The sequence below is a fragment of the Psittacula echo genome, assembly GCF_963264785.1.
Source record: "Psittacula echo genome assembly, chromosome: 2".
Taxonomy (NCBI): Eukaryota; Metazoa; Chordata; class Aves; order Psittaciformes; family Psittacidae; genus Psittacula; species Psittacula echo.
The window spans coordinates 141,228,911-141,254,974 of record NC_137737.1 but is presented as its reverse complement, the minus strand read 5'-3'; the positions used below and the strand labels follow the sequence as shown (position 1 = coordinate 141,254,974).

Genomic DNA, 26,064 nt, shown 5'->3' with positions numbered 1-26,064 from the left:
TCAGGAGAGGAGGAAAGCATTTTTGAACAAAAATGCCAACATGAGCATTAAATGACAAGCCAACCAACCAATCCGTTTCTGTCACACACCAGGTAAACTCTCTTAAATACCTTAAGAGAAAACAAGCAGAAGAGCATCGGTATTAGAGGTGAAAACTAAAATATGCTATAAAATTTAATTGTAGACAACTGGAAAGAGCAGAATTTTTAATGAAGGGCAGACAGCACTTTTAGGGCTAGCTAAATACTTTTTGCTTTAGGAGGGATGCAGAGCCAAAGGGGGAGATGATCTGGCAGTATATTGACGGCATGCTTTTATCCATTCGGCTGCTTAAGTTCTAGCAGAAGTAACTCAAACAGGACTACAGTTTAACACACTAAGGCTTACACAGAAGGTATTATTTCCTCTTTGACAGGGTCCAGTGCTATTTTTACGCTGTTTGATAGAGAGCCGCTGTTAGGCCTCAGGGAAGGAATAGCGTTTCTTTAAGTAGGGCTTGCCTAACAGCAGCTTCCTCCCTCCTGCCACTTCAGCCACCTTCTCTGATACAGGAAACACCTGGCTCTCCTTTTTGTTTAAAAAATACATGTTGTTAACTATCTCTCTGGTAATCCACCTAACAAACCCTGCCTTGTTTGTGCAGGATGCCTAACTCCGACACCAGCCGCTCTGTTTGTTAGTCCCTTCCTCCCCACTCCAGTGCCCAGCCTCCCTGCCTCCTCAATCACATGTGTTGTTTCTCATTTAAATGAACAGTTGGATTCTTTTATTTCTTACAAGTGCTGGATTCGCCTTATCGCCCTCATTCCTTTGGGGGTTGCCAATTGGTTTTATCCACGGATGTATCATTTCTCATGCTTCCCTTTTTTCTTACAAAGAGAAAGAACCACTTCGTCAACAAGCCTCTCTGGAGTGGAAGATTAAAAACCTAGACATCACCTACCTTGCAGCACTACTCCCAACTGGGTTGTGTAAAACTCAATTAAACTTGTCCCCATTGAATACCGCATTACAGTACATTAAACAGAAAATTCTTCAAGCGTGATGACAAAGCTTGAAACCTTGCCTCAAAGCTGTTCCTTGTAGCTTTCTTTAACATTTCAGTCTTTATGGTGCAAGTCTCCCGTTGACACAACTTTAGTCCAGCTATGAAAAATCACAGAGCCCCACAGGGATTAAAAGAGAAAGAGGAGGAGGGAAAAAAAAAAAAAAAAAGAAAACCCTGTCAAAGCTGGTCTTGGCACTTTTCTTAGTGCATCTATTGAAACTATATCACCAGCAGACTAGAACCTGAGAAGTATTAGAGAGACCTATGAACAATCTGACAATTTAGAATAACATTACGCTCACTCTGTTCAGTTGCCTTTATGCATTTTCTTTTCTCTAAGAGAAGCAGGTATTCACAGTCTCCCTCAATTAAAATTTACATAATGCCCTAAGATTGGACCAAAATATGAATTAAAGAGGGGTACAATTCTAAAAAAAAAATAAAAATACATGTCAAGCCAAGAATTACAGTCTTTTCCCAAACCCAGACACCAGTGCTTTCTGAGGAGGCATGCATTAACATTCAAATACAGAGCTGTACCTCACTGTGATGTAAATTAAATACCCAAAACTTGCTGCTAGTATTTCAAGTATTAGTTTCTCCCCTTTATGAGACATGGATCACAAGTTTACCTCGAATTTGGTTCTACCTGAGCTAACAGTACCTCTCCAATTAACAACTGGAAAGATTTCAAATTCTAAGCAACTCAGAATGAGTTGTCCGTGGGATAAGTAATTATTTTCTACTAAATCTCCCAAAGGACGAGTTATTTATGTCAAAGAAAAAAAAAAAAAAAAAAGAGGGCAGCAAAAACATTCAGAAAAACTACCACTTTTCTTACATAACCCTGATGAGTATAGCTGTGTTACATGTCAGCACCTCCAAGTGTATATGACTTTTCAAAAGCCTGCCTGAGTAGTTACATTTCAATAATCCATCAATATACTTCCAAATAATTCTTATTCTCTTGACTCTTTACAGTGATAGATGTAAAGACACACACTGAGCACCCAAATCCTTCCTAAATAATGTTTGAAATGTCTGCTTCTTACCTCCTGCCTTAAAAGCATGCATACTGCTACTGCGCATGCTACAAACCATTTTAAAAACACTTCCACTAAAGAAAAATATTCCTGCATTTAAGCCACAAATTCCATAAATTATGCACTGTTTTTGCTTCTCACACACGAAGAGCACTGTGCAATTCTTACTCTTTCTTGTGTATTATTACTTCAGTTTGCATGAAATATTCTGAGTAATATAAAAAGATTTTGAAGATGCCATATGATATGCATGCTATTGCTCTACAAAGCTTATTTATTAGCCCAGCTATATCTAGTTAAGTGCAAGATTATCACGCACAGACCATTATATAAGCTCTGAAAAAGAAGGAATGATGCATCCCATTTTCAAAAGGGAGCAATGGTGAATGTAATTAAGCAACCCACATATTATCAAAATGTTGGGACTCAATTACTTCCAGCAGTTTCTTTTCATCTCCTCAACTCTACATAAAGTCTTCTGGTGTTTTAATTCGCCAAAGAGCCCTTCTGGTAATGTGATATTTAGGATCTATGATGAAGGAATGACAGGGTACTTCTAAGTCCCTGCTGATGACTTACCCTGTCTAGTGACAGGTTTTTTCCATTTCCAGAAGGCAGAGTGCAGGATCTTTGGGTCCTTATAATTATGGTATGGTATGTTATATATGCTACAAAGGACTACTCAGACTTGACTGAACCTTTTTTGGACATTTCTTCTATGCACCTGAATTTCTGCAGAGTAGGAAAATGAGCAAAGAAATGAGAGCAATGAAGGAGGGAAATTATGGGATGGCTCTTTACTCCACTACATCAGTTTTGCACCAGTAGATGCAAATGAACATCGTTGGCTGTGATGAAAAAAACCCACTAAGAAACAAGACAATGAACCAAAAAAATGCTATATACTGGAAATATTTTAAGTATCTCAAAACATTAACAAACAATCTCAAAACAGCTGTTCCCTGTGTTACAGATACAGTCTAACTGGTTAAGTGCAATGAAAAAAGTCTATTTTCCATATAAATGACAGTTATAGCAGGATAAAGCAAAACAACATAGTAACCCTAGAAGAATACTGAGTTTAAAACTCAAAGTTGTCTCTAACAATATCGAAGAAAAGTTAAGACTGTTTTCTAAGTAAAAGGAATTGGTTTTTCCTCTGAGTTTTTTTCGTTTTGTGTCCTCCATTTACAGTATTAAAACGGTTGCAGTAGTATGTCTTTTCACTCTAAAACTCCTTAGCTTAACAAATATTAACTCACTTTCATTAGAGATGCCATGTGAAAATTAATAATTGGAAAAGGAACAGTGTACTTTTGTTATTGTGCTTAACTGGGCATATGCACTTGCTAGCTAGTTTTGTGGGCCTATAACAAATGAATTCATTGCAAGATGAATCGCAAGCAACTTTTTACCAGGATCTGACAAGTTGTTACTATGTAAAAGTGACACAGTTCAACAAATCAGGTGTTTGACTAGCGGCATACAGCTAAAATCTGAGCAGGCCATTTCCAAACCACAGAATTGGATTCACATTTGCTAATTAAAACTGCAGGCTGTTTCTCTTTCCCCAGTAGCCAACATTATTAGTAATAGTGGCTGGAGTTTGCCACTTACAAATCCAAATTGACCCAGAACTTTTCTCCAGAAAGAAAGAAGGTAAACAAACTAAGTAAAAAGTAAAGAATGCTGCTGGATATTAATGGTAGACTGTCAGGCTAATATGCTCAAAGGAAACATCAGCTAATCAGCTCCTATTGATTCCTCTATAACACCAACGTCTCAGAGACAACACAAGGGATGTGATACAGCTGTACGAGACTGACACAAAAACATGAGCCTCAAACTTCAGAATTTCCTTCAGTATCTTCAGCTTGAGGACCACCTCTTACATCTCCCATGTACCAGTTTAACGGCTGAAAAGAATCCCATTTCAAGAAAATGCTCTTGTTAAGGAAAGTACTTCTCAATGGGTGCTTTTGGAGACTTCTCTAACTCAGGAACTAAATTTTCTCTGTACAATTAGACATTTGAGTATTCAACTATTCACATGTTTAGACTTTGCAATAATTAGCAGCACAAACAAAAATCCAGGCCCTAACACTAGGATCATGCTTCATTTTGCTGAATATGTACATATGTTCTTAAAGAGAAGGAGGTCATGTATCAGCTCATCACTTTTTTCAAAACTTCTAGCTGAATGTATTAAACGGGTTTTTTAGGTGTAATTGATCTGTAAGTAATTTTTACTGCTTACCATCACATAGAAGCATTTTTCTAAAGGACAGGAATGGTGTTTTGGAAATAACAATTTTTATGATGCTGTGGATTGGTTTTTAAATGTCAAAAAATTCAAGTTGCTCAATATCCAAAGTTAATCCATGTGTTATGTCTTAGTTTATAAAGTTAAGATCAAACCAAGAAAACAGAATGCAGATTGTGGTTCCTTTTACATATCTTTCTGTAAGAAAAAAATAAAGAGAAAATAAATAACAAATTATAGGAAGTGTATCAGAAAGACAGAGCAGTGCCACACTTATATAAAGCTGATGATCATACTGTAGAAAATTGTCATGTTTCACACATTATGGGGCAGTGGATGTAGTTGAGAAATAGCTTGTATGTACAAAACCAGCATTCTTTCCTTGACCCACTGCAAAGCTTATAACATTTAGGAATTTACATAGAAAGTACATGGAAAAAGAAAGAACTGTATTGAAAGAGCTGATCTCAGATCTCCCAAGGGAGCGTAAAGAGCCAAAGTGGCTTCCATGAAAGCAACAAAACCAGTTTATTCTTTAAACCATTATTAAAATTTCAACTTTTTCCCTAACTTAGATAGTTAAATCCAAATAAAATACATAATACTTTTCGTCACAGAACAGCTTTCTGGTTCAGATAAGACTTGCAGGATGGGGTTCTGAAAGAATAGCCAACGCTTGTTTAGGCCTAATTAATTTCTACTTCAGGAGGGAATGGAAGATAAAAGTCTTGAAGTCATACTTCAGGCTACACTTGCACCAAAGTAAGCCACTGAAAAATATCATTGTTTGTGATTTTATACTTCATTTGCTCCAACGATAAATATAATTTAATTGAACCTTAATCATAAAACTGACTTAGCCTTAGCAATGTCAGTCTTATTTTAAATTTTCATTTAATTGTAACTTGGAAATGCATTTAAACCTCACATAATTTAAATCCATTAAAATGCATGTGTAGCCACCACAAAAGTGAGCCTGTTCACGTTTTAAAAGAACACTTTATTAATAGAAGATTCATAGTGATCACTTGATGCCACCCCTCTCATTTCCTAGTGTAAACCAGTTCCTTTTCATCTCATACTTTGACTTCAATTGCCCATCTTATAATGTCAGCAAACGTTTTGCTGGCCAAGGACACCGTTGTCTCCTCTATGTCTCAGATACTTCCATTACTATGTATCTGAACATGTATTTCAGCTAACAGACCAACCACAATACTTTGAGTTTGTGAGTTAAAGGTTAGGTCATATCAATCAATTCTCCTTAACCCACTGATGCTTGGTTTTCTCAAAAATGTCTTTCATTTGTTCAGATCTTGAATAAAATTTGTACTGTCTTTATTGTTCAATATGCCTCTACCACATTATTTTTATATATTCAATTGTAAAAGCAAACTTTTAATTTGTGTGTGTTTCTGCATCATCACTGTTAAAACCAAGAATTTTCCATTCCCCAAAATAATGTTATAGAGCCCAGTATGCATTACCTGGCTGTGCACTTCTGGTTTTAAAATAAGAAATCACAATGGTTACTAAATCCATTTGATTAAGTATCAATTAGACTTGTGTGCACGTCTATGGGGATATGATATCATTGGTATCACAGAAACATGGTGGGATGGCTCCTACGACTGGAGTGTTGGAATGGAAGGTTACAGGCTCTTTAGAAAAGACAGGCCTGGCAGGTGGGGAGGGGGAGTTGCTATTTATGTTAGGGATAGGCTGGAGAGTATGGAACTCTGTCTGGGGACGGGTGAGCAGTCGACAGAGAGTTTGTGGGTCAGGGTTAAAGAAGAACAGTGATGGGGGACATTATTGTAGGGATCTGTTACAGACCGCCTGATCAAGAGGACTCTGGATGAAGCACTCTACAGACAGAACAGCCTCACACTCACAGGCCCTTGTTCTCATGGGAGATTTCAACCACCCTGATATCTGTTGGAGCGACAGTGGCACAAGCAATCCAGGAGGTTCCCCGATTGTGTGGAAGACAACTTCCTTCTGCAAGTAACAGGGGAGCCGACAAGGAGAGGTGCCATGCTTGACCTTGTGCTCACCAACATGGAAGGGTTCATTGGAAATGTGATGTTTCAGGGCAGCCTTGGTTGCGGCGATCATGAGATGGTCGAATTTGAGATCCTCAGGGCAGTGAGAAGAGCATGCAACAAGCTCACTGCTCTGGACTTCAGGAGAGCAGACTTTGGCCTCTTCAGGAACCTGCTTAGTAAGGTTCCATGGGATACAGCCCTAGAGGGCAGGGGGGGCCCAAGACTCACGGTTGTTATTCATAGAATCATAGAATCATAGAATAGTTAGGATTGGAAAGGACCTTAAGATCATCTAGTTCCAACCCCCCTGCCATGGGCAGCGACACCCCACACTAAACCATGTCACCCAAGGCCTCATCCAACCTGGCCTTGAACACCGCCAAGGATGGAGCACTCAAGGATCACCTGCTACAAGCTCAGGAGTGTTGCATCCCAACAGTCTTCAAAAAGGGCAAGAAGGAGGACCCGGGTAACTATAGACCGGTCAGCCTCACCTCCATCCCTGGGAAAGTGATGGAACACCTTATCCTTGATGCCATCTTAAGGCATGTCAAGGATAAGAGGGTTATGAGGGGCAGTCAACATGGCTTTACCAAGGGGAAGTCATGCTTGACCAACCTCATAGCCTTTTATGAGGAAATAACATTGTGGATGGATGATGGCAGAGCGGTGGATGTGGTCTACCTTGACTTCAGCAAAGCATTTGACACAGTCTCCCACAGCATCCTCATAGCTAAATTGAGGAAGTGTGGCCTGGATGATCAGGTAGTGAGGTGGACTGCGAACTGGCTGAAGGACAGAAGCCAGAGAGTTATAGTCTATGGGGCGGAGTCCAGTTGGAGGCCTGTATCTAGTGGAGTGCCTCAAGGGTCAGTACTGGGACCAGTATTATTTAATATATTCATCAATGATTTAGATGAGAGAATTGAGTGTACTGTCAGCAAGTTTGCTGATGACACTAAGCTGGGAGGAGTGGCTGACACGTCAGAAGGCTGTGCTGCCATCCAGCGAGACCTGGACAGGCTGGAGAGTTGGGCAGGGAGAAACTTGATGAAATATAACAAGGGAAAGTGTAGAGTCCTGCATCTGGGCAGGAACAACCCCAGGTTCCAATATAGGTTGGGGAACGACCTGTTAGAGAGTAGTGTAGGGGAGAGGGACCTGGGGGTCCTAGTGGAGTGGATGGCAGGATGACCATGAGCCAACACTGTGCCCTTGTGGCCAAGAAGGCCAATGGCATCCTAGGGTGTACTAGAAGGGGGGTGGTCAGTAGGTCAAGAGAGGTCCTCCTTCCCCTCTACTCTGCCCTGGTGAGACCGCATCTGGAATATTGTGTCCAGTTCTGGGCCCCTCAGTTCAAGAAGGACAGGGACCTGCTGGAGAGAGTCCAGCGCAGGGCGACAAAGATGATTAAGGGAGTGGAGCATCTCCCTTATGAGGAAAGGCTGAGGGAGTTGGGTCTCTATAGTTTGGAGAAGAGGAGACTGCGGGGGGACCTTATTAGTGTATATAAATATATAAAGGGGGAGTGTCATGAGGATGGAGCCAGGCTCTTCTCAATGGCAAACAATGATAAGACAAGGGGTAATGGGTATAAACTGGAACACAAGAGGTTCCACTTAAACTTGAGAAGAAACTTCTTCTCAGTGAGGGTGACAGAACATTGGAACAGGCTGCCCAGGGAGGTTGTGGAGTCTCCTTCTCTGGAGACATTCAAAACCCGCCTGGACACATTCCTGTGTAACCTTATCTAGGTGTTCCTGCTCTGGCAGGGGGATTGGACTAGATGATCTTTTGAGGTCCCTTCCAATCTCTAACATACTGTGATACTGTGATACTGTGAACTAGAAGGAAGTGCAGCAGGAGGGCCAGGAGAACTCCTTGGATAGATAAGGAGCTGCTCAGGAAAATTAAAAGGAAAAAAGAGGCTTATAAAAGGTGGAAGCAAGGACAGGTGGCCTGGGAAGAATACAGGGATGTTGTCCAGGAAGCTAGGGACCAGGTTAGGAAAGCTAACGCTCAGTTAGAATTAAACTTGGCTAGGGATGTTAAGGATAACAGGACGGGATTCTATAGGTATGTAGCGAATAAAAGACAGACTAGGGACAACACAGGCCTTCTCCTGAAACTATCAGGAGAACTGGCTACCAAGGATTTGGAGAAGGCTGAGGTTCTTAATGACCTCTTTGCCTCGGTCTTCACTTCGGGTCGGAGCAATCCCAGGCACAGCTACAGTTTGGGCAAAGAAGAGATTCAGAGCAGCCCTGCGGAGAAAGACTTGGGGGTGTTGGTCGATGAGAAACTTAACATGAACTGGCAAGCTCATGTTCAGCCTGGAGAAGAGAAGGCTGTGTGGAGACCTCATAGCAGCCTTCCAGTATCTGAAGGGGGCCTATAAGGATGCTGGAGAGGCACTCTTCATTTGGGACTGTAGTGATAGGTTAAGGTGTAATGGATTCAAACTTAAACAGTGGAAGTTTAGATTGGATATAAGGAAGAAGTTCTTTACTGTAAGGGTGGTGAGGCACTGGAATGGGTTGCCCAGGGAAGCTGTGAATGCTCCATCCCTGGCAGTGTTCAAGGCCAGGTTGGATGTGGCCTTGGGTGGCATGGTTTAGTGTGAGGTGTCACTGCCCATGGCAGGGGGGTTGGAACTAGATGATCTTAAGGTCCTTTCCAATCCTAACTATTCTATGATTCTATGATTCTAATACAACCCTCTTCAAGTGTTTCTAATACAATCTAACTTTTAAATACTCTTCTTACACTGGTTTGCACTCCCTAAGATGTGTATTTTCCCCCGTGTCACCTTCTACTTCCACCACTTTATTACAAATCTAGCATTCTCCTGTAATTTATAAAGCTAATACTAGCACTTTTCTCACAGTTAGCTAGGACTTACTCAATCTTCTACACTCTTTCCAGATCACATTTCCTCCTAGTGATTAACCTGTGACAGAATAATTGTTCAGAGCAGCTGGAGTTGCCTATGCAAAAGAATATCTTGCAGCTATAGGAAAAGATTTCAGAACCTTCTGTGGCTTGAGTGAAACACTCAACTGAAGCCTGAGTAATTTTTTTTATAGATCTGTATCTATATCTGTAGCTATATCTATGCATGTGTACATGTATGCACGCATGCATGCATGCATTTATGCCTGTATACTATGATACTATCTATATACTACCTATACATCTGTATTTATATATATCTATATATATATACTATATACAGCTACATCTATATCTACATCTATGTCTATGTCTATATATCTATATATATACACTATCTATAGATCTCTCTCTCTAAAGCATAAATACTATATACTGTGATACTATATAGGAAATTATCTTACAGGCAATTTCTGCTCCTGTATACTATGATACTATCTATATACTATCCATACATCTGTATTTATATATATCTATATATCTACATATATCTATACATATACTATATATAGCTACATCTGTATCTATATCTATGTCTATGTCTATATCTATATATCTATATATATACACTATCTAGATATCTCTCTCTACACAGTGTAAATACTATATACTATGACACTATATAGGAAATTATCTTACAGGCAATTTCTGCTCCAGCACCAAACCTTGGTTCTGCATGCCACCAACCAATTCAGTCATGTGCGTCACCACTCAGTTACTGATCTACTAAATCTGCTTAACATTGCAACTAGCTTCAGATACCACAATTCGGGCACACTCAAGCATAGATTTCTGTTTGTTGGAATTATATTGCCCCACATGCCCTGACGAATTAAAGTAAACAGCTTTTCTTATTTTTTTTCTCTTTCTGTAATACCACAAGAAATTATTTTTTAAGAAAGCCGCTAACTTCTCTTCACGCCTGCAGTAAAAGGTGTTCCTTCCTTAGATATTAAACACATTGAAGCAGGTTGCAACTTCTTTGTATTTTCTTCAGTTCACTTCAGAGAAGACTAAAATGGTGGGAGGGCCGAAGGATACCCCAGCACTGGTGAAGAGAAAGGCAGCTGCAGGCAATGGGAGCATCCTGCTTCATTGGCAAGGGGACTGTAACGAGGAACTCCTGCATTTAGCACCATGCTAGGGTTCTTTCCCTAACCTCAACTCTCCTTCCTCCCAACTTCACTAGACTTACTGAACTGTGACTGAACTGCCAACCTCCACTGAGAAGGGATGGCTCAGGGGGATCTTATTGCTCTATACAACTACCTGAAAGGAGGTTGCAGTGGGATGAGGTTTAGTCAACAAGAAGTAATGGCCTCAAGCTGTGCCAGGTGTGGTTTATGTTGGATATCAGGAAAAATTTCTTCACAGAGGGGGTGATCAGGCATTGGAACAGGCTGTCCAGGAAAGTGGTGGAATCACCATCCCTGTAAGTGTTCAAAAAACGTGTAGGTGAGGTCCTCTGTGATATGCTTTAGTGGTGGTCTTGGCAGCCCTGAGGTAATTGCTGGACTCAATGATCTTAACGGTCTTTTCCAACCTAGTTGATTCTATGACTCTATGATTCTGTGAGCTCTCCCATATACCAGAGTGCAATTGCCAACGAACTAGGAAAAACTGAAGTGGTGCGCAGTGCTGGCCTCAGCACCACAGTGCCCTGCTGTGAAGTCCTGCTCCTTGTGGCCTCTGTCTACAGTAAGGAGCAGTCCTGGAATGCCATGGGAGGAAAGAAATGCTGACACTGATCTTTGGATCAGTGAGTACACAGATTGATCCGCAGGATCAATAGAGAGGTCAGGATTCAGTCACACATGATCTCTGGCTACAGGTCTTAAGTAATTTTGCCTGGAAGAAAATGGAGGGAGATATATGTACAGATGTTACTGAGGGTTGTATCTTGATCCAAATTTCTGTTTAAGAAAACCTACACACCAGAAGAACTCTTTCAATTGCTTTCAGCTCTGAATCCATTTTCCTGAGCATAAAACAATCACCTGCTGGAGTCTCCAGAGTAACAAGAATAGGAGCTTAGGGACCTAATAATAAATGACAGGCTTGCAGGTCAATTAAGTGGCCAAGGGACACTTGAATTCCATCCGTTGTGCCACAATAACAGCATTGCTTGTAAGCAGCTAGAGACAAAACACATACGACACAATTTTGCATTCCAGGCAGTCCACTTGGACATCATGGCTGCACATCACACAGGTTTTCCTGCAAGCTTGGCACCTTGAATGCTATGAAAAAATCTTCCCTGAATTATTACCATCAGCTTAATCCATTTAGAAGTAAGGGACATGGAAATCTCAGACCACACTGTCAGTTATACACAGAACCACCTTGAATGGGGGAATAATGCATTTCTACATTTTTTTAACTTTTGCTTTTATATGGCACATCCTTGGTTTGTCTTGCATCACAAATCACACAATGTAGCAGTATTTGACAGGAATCACTATAAAACATTCTGTAGATGAATCCAGCCCTGTTTCCTCCCAGACAGACATTTTATAGTCAACACCTTGGACCTGCCTGAAAAGAACAACCAAGGTCTGATTTTAGGCTTCTAGGTCATGGTTTCACCTTGACAACAGCTCTTTCATTTCAAGCAGTAACATTTGCCAGGATCCCTAAGGTGTTTTCATTTTTGTCAAGAAGTGCAGGAAAAAAAACCCCAACCCAACAGTATGAAAAAATGATAAATCTTAATTCACAGGCTGCAGGACTATCTCTGTGTCTCCAGCACAAAACTTCAAATCCAATCCTGGACCTGGATGTGTATTAGAAGGCTGCAGATTTAAACCTTGTCCACCATGATCAAACTGGATTTATGGAGCATCATAACTCTCCAAACACCATCCAGCAGCTTATTAATTTAATAGACTCCTGTCCATTCCATGATGTTCTTGCCCTGACAGTCTCTCAAGATAAGGTGAAAGCCTTTTGACAGGACAGAGTGCATATATATTTTCTTCTGTTTTCTTGTGGATGGGGTTGTCGACAACTTGAAATGTGTGGCTCAGCAAATTTGGGGGCTTTTTTCTTCCCTCTTGCTTTGCAGGAAAGATGAGAGGTAACACTACCATTAGGAACAGGGGTCATAATGTTTATTGCAGTCCTCAGTATTTATTTAGCATAATGGATGGAAAAAAATAATTGAATGAAAAAGAGAATAAAATGTGTTTAGCATCTATGTCATATCCTGAAAATAATGACAACATATTTCTTAAAATGCTTTCTAGATGACTGATTCTACTGTAACCGACTTAGAAAAATGAGGGACAAATACATACTTTGAAAAAAAAATCTCTGCATGATGTTTGCATTTATTTTTGCCAGTGGACTGAATGGTTGAAGTAGTATTTCTTTTCACATGGTCCCACTGTGAAGTACTGACTGGGCTTCTTTTCCATCCTGAACATGATCTCATAGGTGAGTAATAAACTCACTTTACAGCATTCTATAACTTCAGGCCAAAATATGTAATTCTGTGCAAATCATGTCAGTATTCAGCCTATTTCCTTGCCTCCTCAAATGCAAAAGAATTCCAGGTTCAAACTATGAAATAAACTACACAGTAAGTGACAAGAATACAAGAAAAAAAACAACAAAACAAACCACTGAGACCAACTTAAAATATCGCTTGGCTGCTATCCAAATGAAATGCACTAATAATGAACATATCATTTTCATATTGAAAGTGGAAATACAGCAGTACCCCCACATTTCTTATAATCGTTCCTTTATTATCTGCATGCTTAGAACTTAGAAGGCATGTAATAATTACTTGTATGCTATTATATCCATATTATACTAATTCTGCAAGGATGCATGAAATACTCTTTTTCTTTTAGACCATGTACAAGGCCCTGACCTGTAAATTCCCTAAAGCAGATAATTCCCCATTGGATCTATTTGCATAGATGAAAAATAAAAATAAGGAAGAAGTACAGTCCTGCTTTGTGAGTTCTCCGAAGCTGAATTGTTTCCTAGTTAATTCCGCAACACCATGTCTGCCACCAGCCAGCAATAAGCATCACTAGTCATGGGGACAAAGTATTTTCTCCTTCTGTGGCCAGTGAAGAAAGCAGAAGGACAGATATGCAATAGCTTCATGTGCCACAGTGTCATTAGGCATCTCCTCTCAACATTCCTGCAAAACCAAACAAGAATCATGCCATCTACCTGCTTTCCAATCATGTCTTTATGTCTCTATCCATGACACTTCTAATGACCATGAAGGCATAGTGCCCTTGTAGAGATATTTTTATGTAAGCATTATACACATAATCATGCTTCTCTTGAGAAATATTTTGCAATTTTTCCAGTGTTGTGGAAAACAAAATGTAAAACAAGCTCAGATTTTTTGTCAGTGGGTCTAAAGCAAGAACAAAACCCTGTAGCACCATCAAAGGCTTCAGCACATTGTTTGGCTAACAGAGGTATGCAGAGGGACAGCAGATACTGCAGTTTTCTGATTGTCCACATGGAACAGACTTAGTAAATTCATTCAATTTGCTTTTAATGGCATGTGGAATGAAACCCCTTGCAATCTAAAATATATGCTGCGAGCTAACTTTTGGCCTATTAAACAACTTGTTCTCTGACCCAAAACAAAATATACTCATATTCGAATGCAGTAGTGTTTAAGCTCCTTATCAAGTTTGACCTGTGTCTCATCAGGGTCTCTGATGCTCTATGTCTGTGGCGCAATGTACCATTACATTGCCTGAAGTTGCAGGAAAAAGAAGTATTTGCCAGCTGAAAACTCATTTGCTGAGGAAAACATGGCATCAAGGATCTCACATAACAACTAAGAAAAGTAATCCTCTGTTCCTAAAGAAAAAACTAAGAACCCTGTTGTGACAACTGTTTTTTCCTGTATGTTAAAAAATAGACTGTTCACTTTAAATTAGCAAAATTAATTAAAAATTGTCCTTAGATCATTGCCCTAGTAATTTCATGTAAACCTTTTCCAGCATTAGTATCTTCAATGCATGGCACATACATCAGCTGAATAACTCATCCTCCCAGTACCACTGAAATAAGTAAACAGTTCTGTATTTACTGGGCCATGCAGCCAGGGGAAGCCTGGGAGAGCTGAGCACTGCCCTCTGCTTCCAGTCCTGACTTGTGCTCTGCCCTCTCCTGTGTGCTGCCTCTCCTCGAGTTTCTAATTATAAATTAGCTACATGACACAGTTTCAGTTTGGGCAGCTGTCATTTTAACTAGTATCATCCTCCTAAATCCACCCTATCAGGCTTGCTTTCTATTGTGATTGGAAAATTGACTTTTTTGGGCAGCTTTCAAAAGCAGCACCTGTTTGAGCAAGCACCCATCCCTTAGCTGTGAGAAGAAGCACTCCCCAAATCCTCCCTTCCCTCCCCAGTTTTGTGCTCACCAAAAGAAAATTACAATTCTCGGATCTTATCCTTAGGCAACATCCTCCCTAGCCAGGATTTTGTTACAGTTGCTCAGTGGGCACTGACTGTGATTTCACTTATGGAGGGATAGAGGCTTTTTATGGCACTCGATATCGCGTGTCAGCACCACTGGGACAATTAACAGGACCATCCTGTAGAATTACTTACGAAGGTGTCACGCAGTGCTATGGAACCGCGCTGGGGCGAGGGCTATTTTTTTCTCCTTCTGCATCCTCTCAGAAATAACAAAGGGCATAAACTACTCAGTGTGGCCAGGCAGAAGAGGAAATAACATCAGTAAATCACTAAGGGAAATGCAAAACCAAACGCCGCCTCATGCAAAATGAGATGACAGACGGTTTGAGGAGCATGTGAGTGGCTGCCTGTGGCCAGCTCCTTTACAGCAGCCGAACCCCACCCTGTCCTGCCTCCTCACCCATCAGTATTCAGGTCTCTCCCTCCAAAGGGCAGCCTGCAAAGCAGCCGTTTTCTGATCCGGGGTTTGGAGGAGAAGATGTGCCCCACAGCTGCCACCTGGCCAGGCAGTGTGCTCAATGGTAGGCAAGGCAACCTAACCAGCCCAGACACACGTTAAACATGTTGGTTTTCCTGCACAGAGTTATCCTGTGGTGCTCTGCAATCAATTACTGTTATACCACCATCATTAATAATTTTCTTAATGAAAATGATTCTGTTGATCTCCGTTGTATTTTAATTATCAGAGTTAAGCATAATTACACTGCAGCTCTGAGCTGGCATGTAGACTCCTTTAGGGCGCAATTTTGTTTTAACACACTGATAATGTAATTTTACATTGTGTCAGTTGTTTAGTTATTATCCAGTCGTACAATTCCGCTGTATTCCTGATAACAGATAATAACCTTAGCACCTCCTATATCCTGAAGTCATTTAAAAAGCAATATTGGAATTTCACAACTAGCTAACTTAATCGCCTTATGATTTTATAATTCCCACAGCTAAATATTTGTACAGACACCCTGTTTTAACAATGCCACTAAACATACGGTATCCATACATTTCACATAAATGGCTTAAATAATACGAGGAAAAATGTCTGTTACATAAGCATGGTTCTCAGTCTGTGCAACTGTATTTTTCACATTGTTTCTATTCTAATCAGCTGTAATTCATTTTTTAAAATCCCTTAAAGTCCCAGTGGAAGATTTGCAGTTAATACCCAGCCCTCTCCTAGCTTGCGGGGGTACTCCCACCTCTGCTTTTAGTGATTCCTCAGGTCTGGTGCACAACTCAGGTCAGAATGCTTCTCAAGCACACTACATTGCAATGAGCATACAGTGCATGTATTAGTACTTCCTACCAGTATGTCTTGCTTGAATTACTAAAACTCTGTAGGTTTGGGTTTTTGTTTTTTTTTTTTTTGAAAGAACATATTTATAATTCTAATTAAGCTACAAATTCCTAAAATCTGTCCTGAAAAATTCAGTTACAGTTTCTAGGCCATCTCTTCAGTTACTGAATAGAGTATTTTTGAAACATCAGAGAAGTTTGACATAAATATTAAAACAAAAAACCCCACATCTATTAAATGCAATTACAGCTGTAAAAGTCTCCTTTCAAAAAAATAGAATAGGATAATGGCACATGCCATGAGTAGTCAGCTTGTATCAGAGCTTGTAATAAGGGATAGTAATGAACTGTTTTTTGCTTTTCTAATTTGTCCTAGTATTGGGGAAATGTAGTTATAAAAAAATACAGATAGAAATATGTGATCCTAGACTAAATAGAATTAATCTCAAATACTCAACAGTTATTTCACAGCTATTCACTCTGAATGTACTCTGATGTATGATTTTAAATAACTGGTTTATAATCGAAAAAATTTATATAGAAGATGAACTGTGATTCCACTGTAATAACTTAGCAATATAAACCTAGATATGCACATCATATATATACACATATGTACACACATACATACTTTTTGTGTTTGCTTTCTGAGTGAAAATATTGTATGGGGAGTTTTAAGGCAAACAGGGAGTTAGCCACCAGCTCACATGTATTTTCAACAAGAACAACATGCCAAACTCCTCTCCCTGTGACTATTCCATTTGCAACATTTGGGGACTACGGCACTCACAGCCTCTAGTGACCTGGAAGTCAGGCTGACATTCCTATGCTCTCCTGACAGATCTGGAGAGAATTCTGCTCTCATAGATATCACTGTAATAAGCTAAAAGGAAAAACGGCATGTGCTTCTGAGTCAGCAACTGATCAACCAGCACCATCCATGTACTGCCAGCCAATTTTTAAACTTATTTTTCTCTTAGAAATGTGCCAATTTACTCCACTCATCACATCTTGGGTATAGCACAGAAAACAGCTCCCAGGTGACCAAATTTGCTCCATGTACAATTCCACACATTTATTCAGCTAATTGCTTTCAGAAATAACAATGTACTGCTAAGCAAACTAACAAAATTATACACATGCAACTACAACATAACATCGAATTACAACTAGATGCCAGCTGACACCGTTTCATTAGAAGTAATGGCACTATAGGAGACAGAAAGCTAACACAAATCAAGGCAAAGCAATCTGGTATGATGAGATACAAATTGAAGGAAGAAGCATTATTCTATTTATTTATTTTACCATCTTCCATTTGACATTGTTTTGTGATCCAAGCCAATTAATCTTTCTAGTACAAAAATCCCAGCAGAGCTCAAGGCAAGTGTAGGTGCTTAATGAATGACAGAGGAGTCAACTCAACATAAAGATGAACAGAATGCGATGAAGGTAAAGCATACCTACAACTTATTTCCCACATTAGTTTAGTGAAGTAGCAGGGGTTTAACATGCATTTATAAATTAGGGATCAAATTTATCCTCAACTTTAGTTATAATTTTCATCTGCAGTAGAGATAACATATTTCACCTTCAGCACTATACAACTGTGTCACAATTCCTTATTAACCAAATACTAAAATAACCAGCATCATCACTGAAATAAAATCCAGCTGTTTGAATGAAAAGACCAATGTTGTGGCTATTCAGATTGCACCAAAGTAAAGAAAGTTTTTAGTATTTATTTGAAAAAAAAAAAAAAATCATGTTTCAATAGATTTAATCAGACAGATAGTACTGAAACTGTCTAATGAATTAGTGTTTGTAAAGTACTTTGAAGATGAAAAGTCTTACTGGTAAATATGGGCTAAGTATTATTATAATTACACAAAGAATGAAATACCTGATAAGACACTGCCCTATGGGAATCTGCAGAAGCTATATTTTAGAGTGAAAGTAATTTCCCATTACATGAAAAAGTTGTTGCAGAAAAGTTTGCCTGTGAGTATTCAATATTATGAATAGCAAACTGCAGCTCTGGATTTATGAAAAGCTTCCCTATGTTACTCAGAGCACTTTGCTGCTTCTTCCACCTGGGCAGCAATCAGCAAGCTGTGAAGGAAGGGCAGCTGAACCCTTTTTAGATCTAAGCCCAGTTCTCTAGTACTGCAGGTGTTTCAGGTTGAGAATGAATGTGTTGGCATTCTGTAATTATAACAGAAAGAATTTATAAGACCCTGGTGTGCAACTCATTTTCAACATGCAAATTCCCTGTTTTCAGCGTTTCAACTTTCAAAGGCTTGTGGCAGTTTAAAAGCAATCCTCTTATAAGTGTATAAATTGCAATGATTATAGGAACAAGTTGTAATTGTTTCTAGTAAGTTTTTAGGAGTCTTTGATGTTATGATTAGTGTTTTGTATGTTACTATATTGATATGGGTGCTTATTTGGCTGGATGCTTGTATGCTGAAATGGTCACTAGGTTGCCTCAGCAAACAAATCTTTGATCTCAGTAGGTCTGGTTGGTTGGAAATAAAACCTAAAAGAAATTAAACAAGAACAGTGCATGCTCTGAAATATTCGCAAAGTGCTGAGATTGGTGATTGAAATACAAGGAAGACAAGTCATAGTTTCGCAACCTAATCTTTAGGGGGAATGCCAAAACTAGCCACACTAAATAAGTTATTCCATATATTCAAGTGGTGTTTTAGTTTGGTTTATTTGTTTGGGGTTTTTTTAACATACTGTAACGATACCACAACATCATTTTACAAAGCTTTCACAGTGAGTGACCAAACAGCATGGTGCATAGTCTACAGTAATACTGATTCAACCCAAGGCTCTTTGGGTTGGTTCAAGATGCAAGACAAAAGCTTTTGAATCTTGAACTGAAGTAGCTGTTAGATGTGGCAGATTAGATGAAGCATGTTTTAGGAGCGTCTTGTAAGAACTCATACTGAATTGAGCAAATCTGACAATTCACATAAGACAGAAATAATATGCACTGCCACTAGTCAATATATTCCAGTGAAGCATCATCACATCGTGACACTACACAGAGACTGGAATGTCAGAGGTGACGACTCTGAAATCCAGTTCAAGTTATCATCTGTTACTATGCTGACATGGAGTCTTACCATAGTCCAATCAAGTTCGCATTGTTCTTACAAAACCAGATTTCAGTTAGTAGTCTACAATATAACGTAACACTGAGAAATGCCAGTATTCCCAATAAAATTCAAGTTCACCTTTCTAAAGTGTATAGATTTATTGATGCTTCCCCAAGAAGTACTAACTTTCAGAGACAAATGGGTGGTATGTCTTATGTCAGCTGATGTCCTTCTGTGTTTATAAAGCATTCAGTACACTACAGACACTGTGTGTGGTCTTCATACCATTTAAAGAAAAAAAAGTCAAACCCAGATCAGGGTAGGAAAATGGGAATGAAAAATGCTTGACTTTAATACTTAATTTTCCTATTATGCAACAGGTATATTTTTATCTCAGTACCTTACACAAGAAAGTAGAGAAAAAAATCAGCTTGTGTTTACCTTTGCTGTACACAATGCAGTTGTTTTTGTTGTCTTCTACTCCTTGCCAAGTCACATCCAGCAACCACTTGGGGCCAGCAGTCAATACCATAGGGACTGAAGCCTTTGTCTTCTGTAGGAAGGATGATAATAAACAGATGCCATTTGCTTGCCTTGATTAAGAATTTGAATAATAATAGCAATAATAATTTTATTTGCAAACAACAAAATCTCCAAACCCATAAGTGAATGTCTTATTCCCCTGTCTCAGGATTTTTTTTTTAAGAAGACATATGCAGTAAGCTTTCGTTCTTTCATTGATTGAATGGTGAAACTATTACCAAGGATTTTTCCGAATGATATTGGATCAGATCTCCAAGATTAAGCATATCTCTGGTGGCTGAGAATTATAAAGGAAATGCAGCAAAGAGCCAAGTGTTTAGAAATGAACTTTAGACACATTGTACTTCATTATCAATGGGATCTCACTATTTCCTGAAACAGATAGGAAAGAATTTAAAGAATCAATATCCATTTCAAAGATCTGTCCTGGGTAACATTTATATTATCACAGGAAATTGTTGTACATGGAAAAGGGAATTTTTCCTCTTTTGCTAAGTGATGATGTGTGATATTACTATGTCTGAAATAATAATACTGCTAATGATTCAGTACACTTTGTTTCCAGAAAGACTAAAAAAGAAGTTATATTAATAAATTCAAAGGCACAGAAGTAAAACATCACATCCATAGTACATGAAAGGCATGCAGGCAAGGAGACACACATGTAACAAAACCATCTCCTGTGTATATTGCAGATTCTGCATTTAGAGAATTTGGCATTTGAAGAAATAAGGTAGAGGCTTCAAATTTATTAACACTTACCTCCTTTACTAATCAAATGGCAAAACCCCTGTGGGTAATCCTGAGGTTGTCAGTATGTGGCACTGAGATGCCAATAAGACATCTATAATTCACAGTTCTTTTTCTCTATATCAAGCATAAAACCACGACAGAGTACAAAGTACAACAGTCACCACTGATTTTTAATTTTTTTTTTTTTCTGGGGTATAATTCTGCCCAAGACTTTCCAACCTTTTCTAAGAGAATTTAATTATTTTTATATTCCACCAATAATTCTCTTGTTGGCTCTAGCTGGTTAAAAATTTTGACATACAAAAATCATATATTTAAAGGGACATTGCAGATGCATTGGCCATATATATTTATCCATGTCCCGTCTAGAAAGGTATATTAAGAGTTACCACAGAACATACTGCATTCCCAAAATATACACAAAATATTTATTAAAAATAAGATACTATTTTAAATATTTTGTGATATGATTGTTAATCTTTTATAATATATATTAATATAATTTGATATATCAATATTTTAATAATGATGATCAAATAAGATGTATTTTCTTTTGATCTGTTTATGCTTTAAAACTGTTTTATCAAATATAGTATTTCTTGCTTAATTTGAATTTTATATTTTGCATTTTTCATATAATGTTTATGTGTAAGTCACACTCCTATATGCTGTCCATGACATCATTTATTTCTAGAAGTGTTGGAAAAAACAGATATAAATGAGAAATTAAATCAGTAAAAAGAACTGTAACAGCTAGCAACAATATACCTATGTAGTGTAAAAATACTGCAACCAGAGAAATGCAATGTCTCAATTCCTAGAACTGCTTTCTCTACAGGATGCTGGAGAAATTGTGTTTGCTTATATGAAGTCTTATGAGCATCAACCCAACTGAATGCATTTGAAATATGTATTTAAATTCCAATTTCTAATTGGCCAGTAAACAAGATATTCTTTTTTTTTTTTTTTTTATTTAGTTAAGTTCTTATATAAATTATCAAGAAGCCTGATATTACCAAGTATGAAATCAGTGCAAAGTATTCACATATGGACTGCACAGAAAATGATGTAAATAAATGAACTGAAAAAGATCTGCAAGAGATGAGATGAAAGGTAATCACAATATTATCTCTATCATTTATTATAGAAAAGTCTGGACTTCAGTGACAGTTACACCAAAACAGTGCAAATGCTGCTATGGAAACAAGTAAGAGTGGTGATCTTCACACAGCTAAGAATCATACCTATATAAATACAAACTTCAGCATGAATGTTATCAACCATGCCTTCACAGCAATAATGAAGAGGAAGACGTGTTCCTACCAAATACTGCATTTCTTCAACTGCCTTTTCAGTTAAGTCTTTAGCATATTTTTTTGCTTATATGTGCTCTCAGTTGCTGGTAATCCCAAGTACGATTAAAAGACAGTGCAATATTATCCAGATAGTGGACTTTTCCAAGTATACCATAAATGATTAAGACAGTCAAAAAAGTATTTATTTTTTAAGTTGGAGGCCAAGTTAAAAAAAAACAAAAGAAAAGCAAAATTCTATTTTTAAAGTGCAGAAGAGATCATCTATTTAATTTTCAAAGGATCTAATTCCCAATTCTGGTTTTCTTCTTCCCAGACAGCTGACATCCCATCGTGTCTCTCCCATCTGCAAAGGTATTATTTGCATTAAGGTGGTATCAAAAGGCCTCAAACAACATCAGGATCTTGTGCTGGGCAATAGTTTGTTATCTACATAGACAGGATAAATAATACGTCCTGGGAAAAGATTATACTTAACCACATACTGCTGAGGAAGAAATGAGATGCTGAGATACCCTTTGACTTTCTCATGGAGATTAATTTTTCCTTTAGTAAGTGGTAGGCTTAGTCCCAGGCCACTGCCTGTTTCTTCTAGACAACAAGAGGCTGGTGCCTCGTTCCTTTTGAGGTGAAGCAGCAGCAGGTAGACTGAGTACCAGCAGTCAGGATGCGAGTCTGCTCTGCTGTTTCCCACTTAACAGGGCTTTTTTGAAACTTAAAGAACTACACAGAGATCACTAAGCTTCCAGGTCAGCTTGGCAGTAAAACTTGCAATCAGTTCAGCAGCTGTGAGTGGTCTCTAGGCACTAGAGATAGGCTGGAGGAGGAACAGGGTGTTTTGTCTCACAGCTCTGCTAGCCCACAAGAGCTGGTTGACACCTCAAAAAGAATTTCCCATTCTCCCATAGTTCTGCTCCCAAGCTGCACAGATATGTAAATAAACTTCTTTTAATATGAAAGCAAAACTTCACAAGGCCCTGGCTGCTTATGAAGCTTGGCAGCTCCAGTAAGTGAGACAGGCAATGGCTTCTCTTTGAAGTACCTCACAGACATATTGTGTGAGCTGCAAGACGAGTCAGGACCACCGCAGCAGTTCTTGGGGACTGGCATCCTGTGAGGCTCACACATTCATAGGCGGTGTTCACCACTGACAAAGGCTTGCTCTTGTTGTGCCTTATTACATAGTAGGAATTGAAGCGAGCTTGCTGATTCAGGAAAGGCCATTTCCCTAAAACGGTTAAAATGAAAAGACCCCAGTCCAAGATAACAAGAAGCTATGGTTAAATCAGTCATGCCTTTATCACCTCAAGATTAGACTACTGCAATGCGCTATACCTGAGGCTACATTTTAAATCCATTTGAAAGCTGAAGCTGGTGCAGAACGCAGGAACCCGCTTGTAAAGCAGGATATCGTGCTTTGAGCGCATTACACCAGTGCTTTTTAATCTGCACTAAGTGTCTGTGGGATTTAAAGCTCTGGTTACTGGTTAACCTGTGAAGCCTGGGACCTGTCTATCTGAGATACCTAATTGAGACCTGCCAGCTGATTCACCCCAACCATACAATCATAGACGAGATCCACTGAGAAACATGAAAAAGGGCTTTCTTGGCTTGACACAGAAGGGGTGACATATCCTTCCTGACAGCTCTTTACCTTTAGGACACCATTCCACTTGAAGTAAAGTATGCTCATGATCTGACTCTTGGAGTGTACTATGAAAATCATCCTGTAACTCATAAGATGTATTTATTGTACTTAGTTGGTCATTCTCAAAATGGTGGTGGTAGGTGTTAGCTACTTTATTCTATCTTTTTAACAGTGCTTTTAGGAATCTCTCTAGCTTAAGAAAGGTACCTTTACAAAAAAAGCTTTCTTGACAGAGGAGCAACAATATTAAAGCTGCATAAAAATTAAGACTTCAAAAACCAAACAAAATTTTATTTCTTCCTCCAAAAGAACTGCTACAAACTACTGAGAAGCTTACAAAACATTCTGCCTACTGCCTAAGTACAATCATAGGGATCTGCTATCACAGGTGTCCACAAGATGAGGTCATAGAGCAGTAACCTCAATTTTGGAAATGAGGACCTATTACAGAACCACAATAATGTTCACTGTTCTACACTAGATAAGTGTGTATTCTACATTTGAATAATTTTTACCTGAAAATGCAATTTCTGCTAATGTCTTCATGCCATAACTAGACAAATTTGACAAGGACAAACAGGGTCAAAACTGTGATCTCTCAGGGAACAATTAGAATCAGCTAATGAGGATAAAAGAGGTCAGGCAAGCATTCACTTTTCACTAACCTTTGAAGCAACTGGACAAACAAGGGAGGTAACCCTCCATAAATGTTTATATCCAGTCAAGAGGTTAATGGAGATAAAAATAGCCATCACAGCAGGCCGAAACAGTTTTGCACTCTCACTAAAAGGAATCAGTGCTGCCAAGTAACATTAGATGGGCTCATCCCTTCAAAGATTTCTAACATATGATGTGTGTGGCCTGGTAAAACCTGAGGAAACCCTCAAGTTGAAAAGAATGAGTATCAGCAAGTTGGTTTAAACCTATGAAATTCTCAAATGCCTGATTGTTGCTGGCTATTTCCAAGAAGTTCCAAGTGCCAGAGCAAAAAATAGGTACTGAGCTGATGTTCAGTAAGTTGCTGTGACATGACCATTCTGTCCCAGGAACGGTGTTACAAAAACATTATTTAAGGAGATGCACTTTTCATTGAAAAATCACTGCATTTCAATCTGTACCTTTTTTTTTAACTCCCTCATCAATACAAGGCTCTATAATATCAAAACTACTTCCTTAAAGTACTCTCACCAAAACAGAGAAGACGTGATGGAGACTGAAGATACTCAATGGCTTCTGCTTCTAATTGTATTTTGGTTTCCACAAACGGATTTTCATTCTAAATCTTCCAAAGAGCCTGAGTTCCCATGAAAGATACAGAAGATTACCAAAATGGCTTTGTGCCATTGGAGAAAGTCCTTCTGCCTCACTGTGCAGAGTTACTTTATATAGCCAATTAAAAACAAGATTGTACTGGGAGGAGAGCTGTAACTATACCTCAGGTACCTTCAAATATGAGTCTGGGACAGTAAAACACCAGTTAACACACTGACAGAGGCTCCTACTTTGAAATTCAATTTAAATTCAATTTGATTGTCACAGGGTTGATGCATCTTCTGACATGCTGAAACTGCAGAACATCCCCTCTCCAGAGGTTAAGTTCATCTTTGGTGATCACCATACTCAAGACAGCAAAAGAGCTTATCAAATCAGTTCAGTTGGGCAGGTCACCTAAAAGGTCATTCTGGAGCAAGAAATAGCAGAGATTTGTGTAAGTCTCAAACTATCCCTAATTAATTAATAATTTTTTAAGATGTTTTTAAACAAGAAGTGTGGTAAGTCCACTTTATCACATCACACTCACATTGACTGCCTCAGTGTATTTCTTTATCATATAGCTGATTATAAATCTATCAAACCCTAAGACAAGCCCACCCAAACAGACCACTGGACATCCACAGACCCTCATTTTGTTGTCAATTTGTGTTCAATCAATTGGATTGCCTCTCAATTTCTGTAGCTTCCTTGAAAACTCTTTTTTTCCAAGGATGATTGAGTCTTGGAAGAAAATTTATCTCAAGGACTTCTCTGGAAACCCTGCCAGTCAAGGCCTGTGGCAGCACTTCATAGTGCCATGGGTTTCTTTGCTAGACATGCAGAGGCAACTCGGCTCCTCTCCACTCACATGAGATTGGAGATGCCAGGAGGTTTTCAGTGCTGTGGTGTCATGCTATATGACAAGCATCACCAAATAAAACAAAGTCACAAAGACACTGCAGTTTCCAGCCTGCAAACACCTACTCTGGAATTGTACAATTGTACCAAGATTTCAGTTTTCACAACCCTTGCTACGTCTAGCGGTGAGATCTTCTCACCTAAATTAAATGCAAGAGAAAATCTGCAATCCTTAGTCCTTGTGCTTGAAAAAGAAAAAAAAAGTTTGAAAAATGATACAAAGGTAATGCAGTTAATTTCACTTAAATCCACAGACAGCCTGGGTAACTGTTTTAGTTACTGCTTTACAACTTTATGGGATCCAGTGTTTCAGATGAGTGTTCAAGTATCATCCATGATCATCCAGATACCTGTCTTATGTCTATATGAAGAGAGTACAAGAGCTGTTTACCTGCACAGATGTAAAACCAGGCATG

General features: G+C 38.8%; 1 protein-coding gene across 2 annotated transcripts in view; it reads right to left on the bottom strand.

Annotated features, from left to right (window-relative positions):
* The window catches only part of ZFPM2 (zinc finger protein, FOG family member 2), a gene marked incomplete at both ends in the record, with an annotated part of 316,731 nt that overhangs the window by 89,142 nt on the left and 201,525 nt on the right, over positions 1-26,064 (bottom strand). For both annotated transcript variants that reach the window (XM_080639610.1, XM_080639611.1), the window contains one exon: positions 19,661-19,772. In XM_080639610.1, the coding sequence (XP_080495736.1) occupies positions 19,661-19,772 (112 nt within the window). The remainder of the gene's footprint in view (positions 1-19,660; positions 19,773-26,064) is intronic.